Source organism: Bremia lactucae, assembly GCF_004359215.1.
Source record: "Bremia lactucae strain SF5 chromosome Unknown BlacSF5_NotPlaced_183_SHOA01000117.1_1171385bp, whole genome shotgun sequence".
Classification (NCBI taxonomy): domain Eukaryota; phylum Oomycota; class Peronosporomycetes; order Peronosporales; family Peronosporaceae; genus Bremia; species Bremia lactucae.
Window position 1 is genome coordinate 52961 of NW_027152196.1, and position 11498 is coordinate 64458.

An 11498-nucleotide genomic window follows, 5' to 3' on the forward strand; every position below is an offset into this window, starting at 1 on the left:
CGCTCCGCGTAGAGTTCTACTGCTCCATCGGGAAAGTTAAAACGCTTCTGCACTACAGACGTGAGGGCTCGGATGCGCTGGCCCTTTTCACCAAGCACCTCCTGCGTTCGAGTGGCGCGGATGATAATTTCAGTGCGCATGGGGGTCACGCGCACCTCGACTCCAGAGTAGCCGTCTCCGTAGAGTTCACGCTGGAGGAGCTCGTTTAGCTCCGCGTAGAACACACCGTCAGCAACGAATTTGCGCTTCTTAGAGATATTAGCAGCCATCTTCCCGTCTTCACCTGTAGATTCCTGAGTGATTTCGTCGCGATTGGGAGATAGAGGGGGTGGAGCTTGCTATCCAATGATTTTATTACCGGTTCTTAATCTACAATGTTTTGAGGAGTACATAGTGACCACAACATTGTGAAATATACGGGGAATAATGAGACTCGTTAAAGGTTATCATCTAGGCATAGTTGGCTTTGCATAAACTTTAACTTTCGTGTTAACTAAATTCGTACCTGTCAGTACTCTACAGTTATATTTTATTGTAAATCCGAGATCAGTCAACTTCGACTAACTTACTACAAACGCTACAGCGGTGCAACTAGTCGCGGTGGCAACACTCCATTAAAGCATCGCTGAATATCCTGATTCACAAGTCCAAGGATGTGATTAAATCCACGCTTCAATTTATCATCTAACTCGGTTGAAATGGCTGCATTAGACTTCCGTCGAACGAAACGTAGCATTCGCAACACCTCGTCAAGTGATCGGTTTTCAACCTCGACCAAGATGCGCGAATATAGTGCATCAAATGCATTAGAAGGTGCTTGAGTGCTACTGGTCGCCCTGTGCTTATCATCTGCGGAAGTAGCCATTTGAAGACTGTGAAGAAGGTTTTCAAACAGCATTTTAATCGTTGGTAAGACAACACTAGAGGCTGATGTTTTATGCACTGCTTCATTAATGCCAAGTATGGGCTTCGGAATCATAGCAACACGTGAAGTTGAAGTGCGTTTTTTGGCATATCGATCAATTTCTTTTCGTATTTGATACGGAAGGGCATTGTAAACTTCCGAGTCAATTTGGGACATGCGAATGTCATTAAGTGCATTGTCTCTGCCAGATTTCTCTTTGCCCGACGAATGCGCATGACGAGCAAGTTTGCTATTGGACTTGGAGCTAAAAATATTACGCGCCCGCTGTTTGCGTCGTAGTGGTGCCTTGCCATTGTGTTTCAGTTGTATATTAGTCGGACGGGGTACATCGTGTTTATAAGAAGCTAAGACCTCTCTCTGAATGTGTTTTGGCAATTCTTCCAACACCTCCATATTGATTTGAGAAAAAGTGGTGGCCTCAAATTCGTTTGTATTTGTATCCGTATTCGATCCAGCTCTACTTGCAATTGTTTTTGAAGAAGTACTATTTGAACCGGCTGCATCCTTTGAATTCTGCGCAGAATCTTCCAGCCACGCCGTGAATAGCTGCCCCCGTCGCTGGTTACCGATCGAAATATCGGAAATCAATTTTGTAGCTTGCACACCAACTCCTCGAAGCTCGTGACTCGGAAAGTCAAATTGCCGAAGAAGCTCAATGCATGTTTTTCCAATAACGACGTCATCATCTGTTGCTTGAGGTAACACGTGGCTTTTTGAAAAGTTGTCACAAATACCGTGACCCATGAATTTAGACGGTTCGATACGGGCGCCTTCTGCGCGTTTTTTTATTAATAGTGTCAAGCATTGGGCCCGCACTTTTAAATTACGAAGCCGCAAGCCAAGTTCCTCGCCAAGAGCCATCAAGAATACCGTCGCATCGTCCCACTTTTCAAAGCGAATGCCAAAATTCACGACTGCAGAGACACTCTTCCGCATCATGTTAAGCTCCATCGATAATGCACGCGTATCAATTCCTCGAGCATAGTTGTAAAGCATTTCACCAAAAGCTTTCCCAACAGACTGTATCAATTCATTTTTTGTCAGTTGCATTAATTGCTGCACAGTTTGAATCCCAATAGCTTCAAGCTTTGCAACTGTCACGTGTCCAGCACCGGGTAAATCACGAACAGTACGTGAAAGTAAAAAATTTTCTGCTTGAGTCAATGTAGCGAGTTGAAAAATTCCATCAGGTTTTGCTTTCGTAGACGAAAGCTTTGCTAAAAGCATATTAAAAGAAACCCCCACGCTCGCAATACAACCAGTCTGCTCGTGAATTTCTTGACGAATCGTCTCAGCCTTCACCATACCATTCGTTTCATGTCCAAATTCAAGAAATGCTTCGTCACAACTTATCGCTTGCACATAAGGCGTATGAGAGAAAAACACTTTATATATTTGAAACGATACCCGCTGGATCGCATCAAATTGATACGGCAGTACAACTAATTCTGGACACTTTTCTTTTGCAAGTTGCATGTACATCCCTGCACTGACTCCTTTGGCTCGGGCCAAGTAATTGCAAGAAGAAACTTCAGACGATCCAGCCTTGTCCGAATGCGCAATAGCAACAGGTACATTCTTTAATTCTGGTTTTCCTCGTACAGCAACTGCCACAAAGAAACAGTCCATATCAACATGTAGAATCACTCGGTTGTTCGACAATACTGAGGCCTTCGTCACCGCTGGTCCTTTATATGCGGCTTGGAACTCGGCCGCTTTTTGCTGAAACGTAGCTCGCCACGTGCCAATGTGATGCAATCGTGACTTCGCGAAATAGTGTCGGACAAAATCAGGGCCATCTTTTGTAGAATTGGTCCGCAATTTAGGCGTTGAGTTTCTATTGCGCACAATACTTGGGCTCTCAACCATCTGAAACTGATCCTCATCATTATCGTCATTATCGTTACGCTCACTTGCTTCAACTGCAGCGTCTAAGCATATATCGTCATCAGTTTTTTCAACAGACACCTCGGAATTCGACAAATTCAAAATGCTGCTCTGCGTTGGATCACTCAAGCCTGTGTAAAGGAATCGCTGCAGTGGCAAGAGCTTGTTCTGCTCAATACTCTGTAGAATCCAGTCTGGATGCACGACAGGCAAAGGTTTTTTAGCTTTCCTACATTCAGCAATCAGTAAAGTTCTTTCCTTCAACTTCAAGTTGCACCTACTGAAGTTGAAGCAATTTTGACGCTGGCAGATGAGTCGCAATTACGTGCGTTACACGACCTGTATCATAATGCTCAAAGCCTCCACCATGCAGCAACATAAGCTGCCGAATTTCCTCCTTGCTGGGTACTGTATACCCGTCCACGTATACATGAACGCCTCGGAAGATGGCTGTGGTGTTGTTGCCACAAGGCGAAGAAGACATCGCCGCGGCAAAGCTTTCATTCTGTCCTCTTAACTTTTGGACTTTATGCGACATATACACGTTAAAGCTTCCGTCATGGTGCTCGCCTACTCTTTTTCTACCAGCGCCATTACCGACGCCATCATCTCCGGACCTCCTCATTTCGTGGTTTACTAAAACAGATCAGCAGATGTAGCCAATCACTCCTCATTCCTTACAAACCCCAAGTCAAAGTCGAAGCCTTCAAGTAGACCTTTTCAGTCAATAAATAATAATTAAATTATCAAGACCAACCATAAAACATTTTGCAAAAGGGACAACCGGGTCTGAATAGCCCCTGGCCAGTGCAATGGCTCCCATTTCGCTTACAAGCACCTCCGAGCACAACTTGCATTCAAATGACGCGTTCCTCATTCAAGCTACTGCCGTTAAATCCCACGTCGTACAAAAGTATAATCCAGTATCAAATAAAGAAGACGTACTTTCTCAACTGTCCTTGACACTGCGCTCCCGATCACCGAATGACTACGACAAGGACCAGGAGAAACTCGAAAAAATGGCAGGAGCTGTCATTACACTGCTGGAGTGCATTGGAGAAGATCCGACACGCGAGGGACTTGTCAAGACGCCGATGCGCATGGCCAAGGCTTTATTGTACAATACCAAAGGCTACGGCCAAACCCTGGCCGACGTATTGAACGAAGCCGTGTTCGAAGAGGACCACGATGAAATGGTCATTGTGCGAGACATTGATCTCTACTCCATGTGCGAGCATCACATGGTACCTTTTACAGGGAAAGTGCACATTGGGTACATTCCGAATGGAAAAGTACTGGGACTAAGCAAACTCGCACGGGTTAGTGAGGTCTTTGCGCGTCGTCTACAAGTGCAGGAACGGCTGACAAAACAAATTGCCAACGCAATTATGGGGGTCATTGAGCCCAAGGGCGTGGCGGTGGTCATTGAGGCAACTCACATGTGCATGGTCATGCGCGGTGTAGAAAAGAGTGGAGCGAGTACCGTCACGAGCTCCGTGCTTGGTGTGTTTAAGAGTGACCCTCGCACTCGGAGCGAGTTTATGTCACTAATACACAGGAAATAGATTCGTAACTCATGTAGTGTTGCTGTCGCAACGACGTGGTGCTCAGCTGAGTTCAAACCAAAGAAAGTCATGACATTTTTTGCTTTGCGACGCCACGAGAGAATTGGAAAAACGTCCTTCCGACAGTGCACAATTTGTGAAATTCCTTTTTGTTACGCTAACTTTCCTACGAGTTTTAATACTGTTTTTAATAACATTGAATATCGAGTCAATCGTCGACTCAATAGTCCTGAAGGAAGGCAAGATAGTTGATATCGTTTGTGAGAAGTCGTCCATCCCATTTTGTTAGCATTTGGTTATGCTAAAGCTTTCTCTCACACAACCTTTGGACTTTAATCTTTTCTAGTTATGATTTTCAAAAGCATACAATACGTTAATTGAGCCCGAAACGTTTGCAATATCAACTATGAACTATCGTACGAAGTTGACCGAGAATCGGCTTAATCTATCGTCCGAATTGCCATACTAGCAAAATGTTATTAAGTGACCAATCCTGTCCCACTTGTCCTTACACAACAGCTTAAAAACGCGAATTAAACTCACAAACACCGGTCACAGCCTTGCTCTGACGCAGCTACACACACTGCAAACGAATTTCAAAGCGCTGTCAACTTAGCGGTGAAGTGTCCGACTACTACCTGCTTTATTAGCCTTACTTAAAAGACACGCATGACACAATGCCCCCAAGTACTAACGTACGTCTTGACTGATAGCTGGAATATGCTCAACAAAACGTGTGGCTCTTGATATCGTGATATCCGAATATGGAGCTGCTTGCTTCACATCAATATAGTCAAGCGTCTTTAATTGTAAAAGCTCAAAGAACAACGCAGCTGCTGTTCGTCGGTCACGAGTCTTTTTTGTCAACTGCTTGTACGTCACTTCTTCCTTGTCACCAAGCGATTGGCGTAACACTTTCATCACTTTTACAGTATGTGGATGCCACTTGTGGTGAGCCGACGTAGCTGCATCCTCCTTTGCATCGCTTCGTATATCATTCACCGCGCCTAGCTCAATGTCCACAGTTGAATCGTTCAGCTCAGGGTGATCTTCAGGCTCAAATGGATTACCAACGTCATCGAATGGAAACCCATCGTCAATGCGTTCCCTGAGTAGAAAGATCAGCATCTCGTCGTGAGCTCTCATCATCCCCACAATCACAATATACTTAAACGTACTCGTGCGTTGGGTCCATATCAGCAAGATCATATTGCTGCCTTCCGTCGTCGACATCGTGCAACATCGAGGCATCACACGACCCCGTCGTCACATCCAGCCCAGTCTAAGTCACGGTTTATAAGTCACAAACGTTTCTCGTTGTCGATTGCAGTCCGTACGTACCGAAGTGGTGCTCAAGCGTGAGGTAGCACTCATCCGACGCGTTAGCTCCACGTCTTCCGCTTCTGTTGACTCCTCCTGCTTGGTTTTAAATGGAAACTTTCGCTGTCGCATCGTCATCTCAAACATCTGTAGTAGCTCGTCCGCCATTGAGCTAAGACATGGCCGCGTAAACAGGTCCGCTTTTTGTTTTTGGACTTCCCACTTGTTCTCCGCCATGTAGGACACAGGATCTCGTATGCAGGTAATATCCGACGTATCCTCCATGCCTTGTTTTACAAACGCTGACGTGAGCTCTGTGACGGTATCTCGAACAATCTTTCTCTTCTTTGTAGACCTCAGTGCTTCCACCTCGAGATTTCCTAACGCAGCATCAAGGGACGTTCGCGATGAACCAACGATGCTGTCTTTTAAGTCGGTACTAATGTCGAGCGCCGGGGTCGAAGCGTCGATTGAATCCATGGTCGCTTCGGCTGGTATGTCAAACGACGCGTCATTGTACGTAAAGACGGCTTGCTCTTCTTCCATTGCAATAGAACTCTGGTTCATAGCCTTCTCTCGAGCCTCCATCGACTCGTCCAGCGGCAATCGTAATACATCTGCTTCTCGCGCGACTTCAATGTCACTTACAGTACTACTTTGCAGCATCGAAGATCCGCCATTGTCGTCCAAGTCAAAAGCCTGCCAGTCGCCCTCTCCTCCTCCAAACGAATCCTCCAAAGCAATCATATCTACGCCATACTGTGCATTAAAAAACGAATGCCAGAAGAGAGGGACCACGAATATCCTACCTCGCTCTGCAAACGCATTCAATTTGCTTGTCTGGTCCAGTGGATCCGCTAATGTAATGTCCTGGCGTCTTGCCGTGGTTTGACTGGATGCAGCAATCCATTCTTCCAGCGACGGAATAACTGCCGTCCTGCACATCCACCAGTGCGTGTCTCATTTAGAATATCATAAACCATAACACCTTTCATTAGTGTTCATATTGACTTACTCGATGGAATAGGTCACTTCGGCCTCAAATTCACCAAAGTTCGAGACGTTGATAGCATGTGACGACGCTTGCTGATTGTTAGTAGGGAGGTCGACGACACCAGGGCGAAACGCCAGTTTAATCTTTACAAGTGCTTCGCTGCAGTCCGAGTAGAGATACTTGACTTTGCGCGAATATATTCGCACGACGCCGAGCAAGAGGTGGCCCGTGACGCGGAGAGCAAGCGGCACTTGTGGGTCCACAATGCTTTGTACAGAGCTGCGGATATCGGCAGTGAAAATTTGCTGTTTGTTGAGCTTCTTATCCCAGTGCGCAGCAAGCCAGATCTTGCCCAGCGGACCCTTTTTCGCTAGGATGATCTGCGAGTAGAACATGCTTTCCACTGGAACTTGTCAACTGCGAGTTTTGCCGCGCGGGTACCAGACACTCTGTAGGTGCGATCTATTTAAACAGGGAGAAATTTTTCCCCGCCAACTTCAGCTCCACCTACAAATAACAGTTTAAGCTTTACTGCATCGAAAATGTAAGAACTTAAGGTAAATAAAATTTGGAGGATATTACTTTACATTGTAGTATTCGGAAAAGCTTATCCATTGGTAGATATAGGCCATTATATCAACTTGCTCCGCGGTCCAGTCAGCACTGGGTGCGCGCAAAGAGACGGATAAGACTTTATTACATGTTTTGTATTAGTATATAATTAAGTTGGTACGAGAAACAGAAGAACCTAACTATATTAAATACAGTTTGCATTTAACCCTCCTTAATGCAGTGTTTTGAAGAGAGTCTTCCTCTGCACGTACTAGGGTACGTGAAGTGACGTGAGGCACCACTCGCACTGAAGCAGTGCGAAGTGGACTTGTACTAAAGCAGTGCGAAGTGGACTCGCAACTGAAGCAGTGCGAAGTGGACTCGCAACTGAAGCAGTGCGAAGTGGAATTGTACCGAAGCAGTGCGAAGTGGACTTGTACTGAAGCAGAACAAGTCGGCAGTGCCCCGTTACACCTGGTCCATCCGAGGACCACAGCTCTATCATCTGACGGGGCATTACGACTTGTACTGCTTCAGTACAAGTCCACTTCGCACTGTTTCAGTTGCGAGAGTGGTGCCTTACGTTATTTTACGTACACTAGTACGTGCAGAGGAAGATTTCTCTTTAAGGCAACTAGCTCAAAGAGGGTTAAATGAAAACTGTATTAATATGATTAAGTGTCTCTTTTTCTATCTGTTGACGCTAACTTAATTATAAACAAATACTAAACATGCAATTGAAATCTTATCTTATCCTATCTGTCTCTCAAAGAGGGTTAAATGAAAACTGTATTAATATGATTAAGTGTCTCTATTTCTATCTGTTGACGCCAACTTAATTATAAACAAATACTAAACATGCAATTGAAATCTTATCTTATCCTATCTGTCTCTCTCTCTTTTGTTTACATCTACAGTTGTTTAGTCTGCGGGTTTAATAGCATAATGGTCTATACCTATTTATGGATAAGATTTATGAACATTGCTATATAAAGTAATTTCCTCCAAATATTATCTACCTTTTAGATAATATATAAATTAACAAACGTTAAGTGTTAATTTCATGTAACGATACACCCCGTTACATCAGCCCTCCCTTAGATGACAATCACTCTGACTGTCATTGGATGGAGTGGTCACTATTTGACCACTTAATTTAAAAATGATGTTGATTGGTCAGAACCATCATTTTAAATTTCATCGCATGAAAAACAAATTCATGCGGGGTGTTGATAGTGCTGCGCATTCGGCTTCGGTTCGTGCAGCTGCGGGACGGACTGTTATCTCTTGCGGCAGACGAAACGTCTGCCGTAGTATCTTCCACTCGCAACACTCGATGTTGCGGGTGCGTGTGATGATTCACCACGTGAATGCGACCCCTCTTTGGAGGTCGACTAAACTTAACGCGAATGACGTTAAGTTTGAGAAACGAACTCCAACCGGTGTAAAGTATAAATTGAATCGGTTGTCACGTGAGGCTGGGCTTCCATGCCTCGCGTGGCGTGATCGCTGTCCGTGTTGTGTTGACAACTCGAAGAGGGTAATTGGGGATGTCTATTCCATTTCTTCGCCCTGGGGAAGGGCTCGCATCTCTATTGAGATGCGGGATGCGATTGACGTTTTGCAATTTATTCACAGGCGCCAGGGGCGCGTGTTTTCCGATGGGCCTTCTGAACAATCGGATGGGTCTCGTCATACTGACAAAAGAGGCCCCCAACGTCAGCAACCAGCTGGGAACGAGGCTCTTAGCTGTCATGTGAAGATGGATATCCACGCCAGCGAACAAGATAACACGTTCGCTGCCCCTTCACATCACGGTGATTCTGCATACGTTCCACAAGGAAACGTTGACCACCGTGGGAATCCACCAATGGTTGTGGTGGAGGAGGGAAAATTAAATCCGACCCATGTGTCAGATCTAATGTCGACGATCGACAAATCGATCACTTCCTCCATGATTTGGAGGAGGGACTTGACCACGAGCGCGGCAAGCGTCGCTCGTTGGAGCAGACGGTGCAGGCTCACCATATCGAGCGGTTGGAAGACCAATCGAAGAGTGCGTACTCCATGTTGGAGTACGAACGGAAATATCACGCTTTTCGCGATGAGATGTCGTTAGCTCATCGCAGTTTCGAGGATATTCGGAGCCGGCATGAGAAACTCCAGGTTCAACATGAGAATCTGGTTCGCGATCACAGGAATCTTTTAGGGATTCTTGAAAGGGGTGGCCAAATCCGTCCTCGGAAGAATGCGCGTACTGATGGTACGGGTGGAGCCAACGAACGCATCCTACGTGGCAATTCTATTGTGTACACATTGCCTCTGCGATGCAGTACACGGAAAGCCCCAATGAACTTCGATAGTAGTTTACTGCTACCCACATTATTGACTTAACGCTTAGGTAGGTTTACCGTAGAGAGAGTAGCATAGATCATCAATTTTAAATGAATGAACATTTGCTTTTCCATTTTTAACTGCATTCCGTTTCTGTCGGTCCCCAGCGTTAGCAATGGAAACCTAAACGAAACGGATTATTGATTCTCGAGTTAGCAGAAATGCTTCTGCTGACTTATTTGTTTTGTCTTTTTCAGTACGCTTTGTGCGTACTGCCATGAGCTCATTCTCATCTTCGATGTCAATTTCTTCGACATCGACATCACTCGCGTTGTTAACTGCGACGCGTGATGAGCATGAGCCAGAAATGGTTTTGCTCGTGCGAGTCCACCGCGCCCTTAAACTAGAGGATCCCTCTAATTGGGTGGGTATGCGAGAATGGCGTAAGCCATTCACGAAGAACGGTGTATGCGTTGTAGACGCATGCACCGAATTATTGATGGCGAATTCGACCATCGGTAAAAAGTCGCTCCGATTCGGATACGATTGGACGTAACCTCGAAGTATCTCTTCGAGGACACGATTTACGCGTTCTGTTTGTCCGTTTCTGGGTGATCGGATGTTGACATAGTCAGCCGTGCTCCGAGAGATCGGGACACGGATTGCCAAAACTCCGCCGTGAACCGTGGATCTTTATCGGAGACTAGTTCGCGGGGTAAGCCGTGGAGCTTGAATACCGTGTCGATACAAACACGGGCACAGCCCGGAGCCGTGATTGACTCTGGGTACTGCAACAAAATGTACCATCTTTGCTGAATCTGTCCATAAAAACAAGGATCCCATTGTTTTTGGGATCGGCTTCGGGAAATTCGAAGACGAAGTCCATAGATACAGACTGCCAACATTCTGCCGGAAGTGGTAGAGGTTGAAGAGGTGCACGGGATGAAGGGCTAGGCTTCACCCGTTGACATACCTCGCAAGCACCAATGTACTTGCGCACAAACTGATACTGGCGGGGCCAGTAAAAGTATCGACTTACCGTGAGGTAAGTCTTCTCACGTCCACGATGTCCACTTGTTGGAGCATCGTGACACTCATACATGATGCGCAAGCGCAAATCATTGTGAGTCGGGACGACGACACGTGGGGTGTCGCCGGTAACGGCTGTGTAATACAATAAGCCGTTACGTGTTGTGTATCGATCGGATGACGATCGATATAAAGCCGGTAGATCTTTAAAAGATTTATCGGATGGATTCATTAAATGATCCATCAGACAAAGAAGGTCCTTATCTTCTTTATAGGCTTTCTTTATTTCATCAACTAAGGTTGATGATGGAACACTCGTAGTGAGTGTTGCAACAGTAAGATCACTTTTACTGTTGGGGTGCACTGCTGACTCGAAATCGGGTCGGCGTGATAACGCATCAGCGACGACATTAAGTCGTCCTGGTTTATATTCGACGGAGAAGTTATACTCCGCGAAGAAGGATAGCCACCTCGCCATTCTTTGCGAGAGGTGTGGGCTATTGACGGCCGTGCGTAATGACGCATGGTCCGTATATACGATGAACGGTCTATCTCCTAGGAGGTAGACCCTAAATTTAGCCAATGAATATTTCATGGCAAGGAGTTCCTTGTCATGCACTGGATAATTGCGTTCAGCTGGTTGCAGCTGACGCGATTGGTAACAGACGACGCGCTCCGCGCCATCTGTATCGTATTGCATTAACGCACAGCCGATTGCGAAATCGCTGGCGTCACAGACCACATGGAATGGTCTGTCTTGATCCGCAATCGCCAATATGGGCGATTGCATCAAGCTTTGCTTGATTCCTTCAAATGAACGCTGACAATCAGCGTTCCATAACCATTTCTCGTCTTTTTTCAAGAGACGAGAGAGATGTACTGTCATCTCTGC

General features: G+C 45.8%; 3 protein-coding genes across 3 annotated transcripts in view; 1 reads left to right on the forward strand and 2 right to left on the reverse strand.

Moving 5' to 3' along the window:
* Nucleotides 1-420: 420 nt before the first annotated feature.
* CCR75_002643 (uncharacterized protein) lies at nucleotides 421-3635 on the reverse strand. Its single transcript, XM_067960740.1, has 2 exons — nucleotides 3094-3635; nucleotides 421-3041 (listed from the first exon to the last, which is right to left on the reverse strand). Exons 1-2 carry the CDS (start codon nucleotides 3435-3437, stop codon nucleotides 578-580), a joined length of 2808 nt encoding a protein of 935 aa, XP_067815453.1. The 5' UTR covers nucleotides 3438-3635; the 3' UTR covers nucleotides 421-577.
* CCR75_002644 (uncharacterized protein) lies at nucleotides 3625-4377 on the forward strand (the record flags this gene model as incomplete). Its single annotated transcript, XM_067960741.1, has 1 exon — nucleotides 3625-4377. One exon carries the CDS (start codon nucleotides 3625-3627, stop codon nucleotides 4375-4377), a length of 753 nt encoding a protein of 250 aa, XP_067815452.1.
* A 520-nt stretch (nucleotides 4378-4897) lies between these two features.
* CCR75_002645 (uncharacterized protein) overlaps nucleotides 4898-11498 on the reverse strand; it is a gene marked incomplete at both ends in the record, with an annotated part of 10398 nt that continues 3797 nt past the window's right edge. The window contains 6 exons of the mRNA XM_067960742.1: nucleotides 4898-4951; nucleotides 5077-5485; nucleotides 5556-5659; nucleotides 5719-6446; nucleotides 6507-6634; nucleotides 6713-7071. Coding sequence (XP_067815451.1) covers nucleotides 4898-4951; nucleotides 5077-5485; nucleotides 5556-5659; nucleotides 5719-6446; nucleotides 6507-6634; nucleotides 6713-7071 — 1782 coding nt within the window. The remainder of the gene's footprint in view (nucleotides 4952-5076; nucleotides 5486-5555; nucleotides 5660-5718; nucleotides 6447-6506; nucleotides 6635-6712; nucleotides 7072-11498) is intronic.

Excerpts from the sequence above, each read along its gene's own strand:
- CCR75_002643 (XM_067960740.1), bottom strand. The coding sequence starts at position 3,437 with ATGAGGAGGTCCGGAGATGATGGCGTCGGTAATGGCGCTGGTAGAAAA. Across the intron at positions 3,042-3,093 it reads TCAAAATTGCTTCAACTTCA|GAAAGCTAAAAAACCTTTGC; the intron begins GTAGGTGCAACT and ends TGCTGAATGTAG.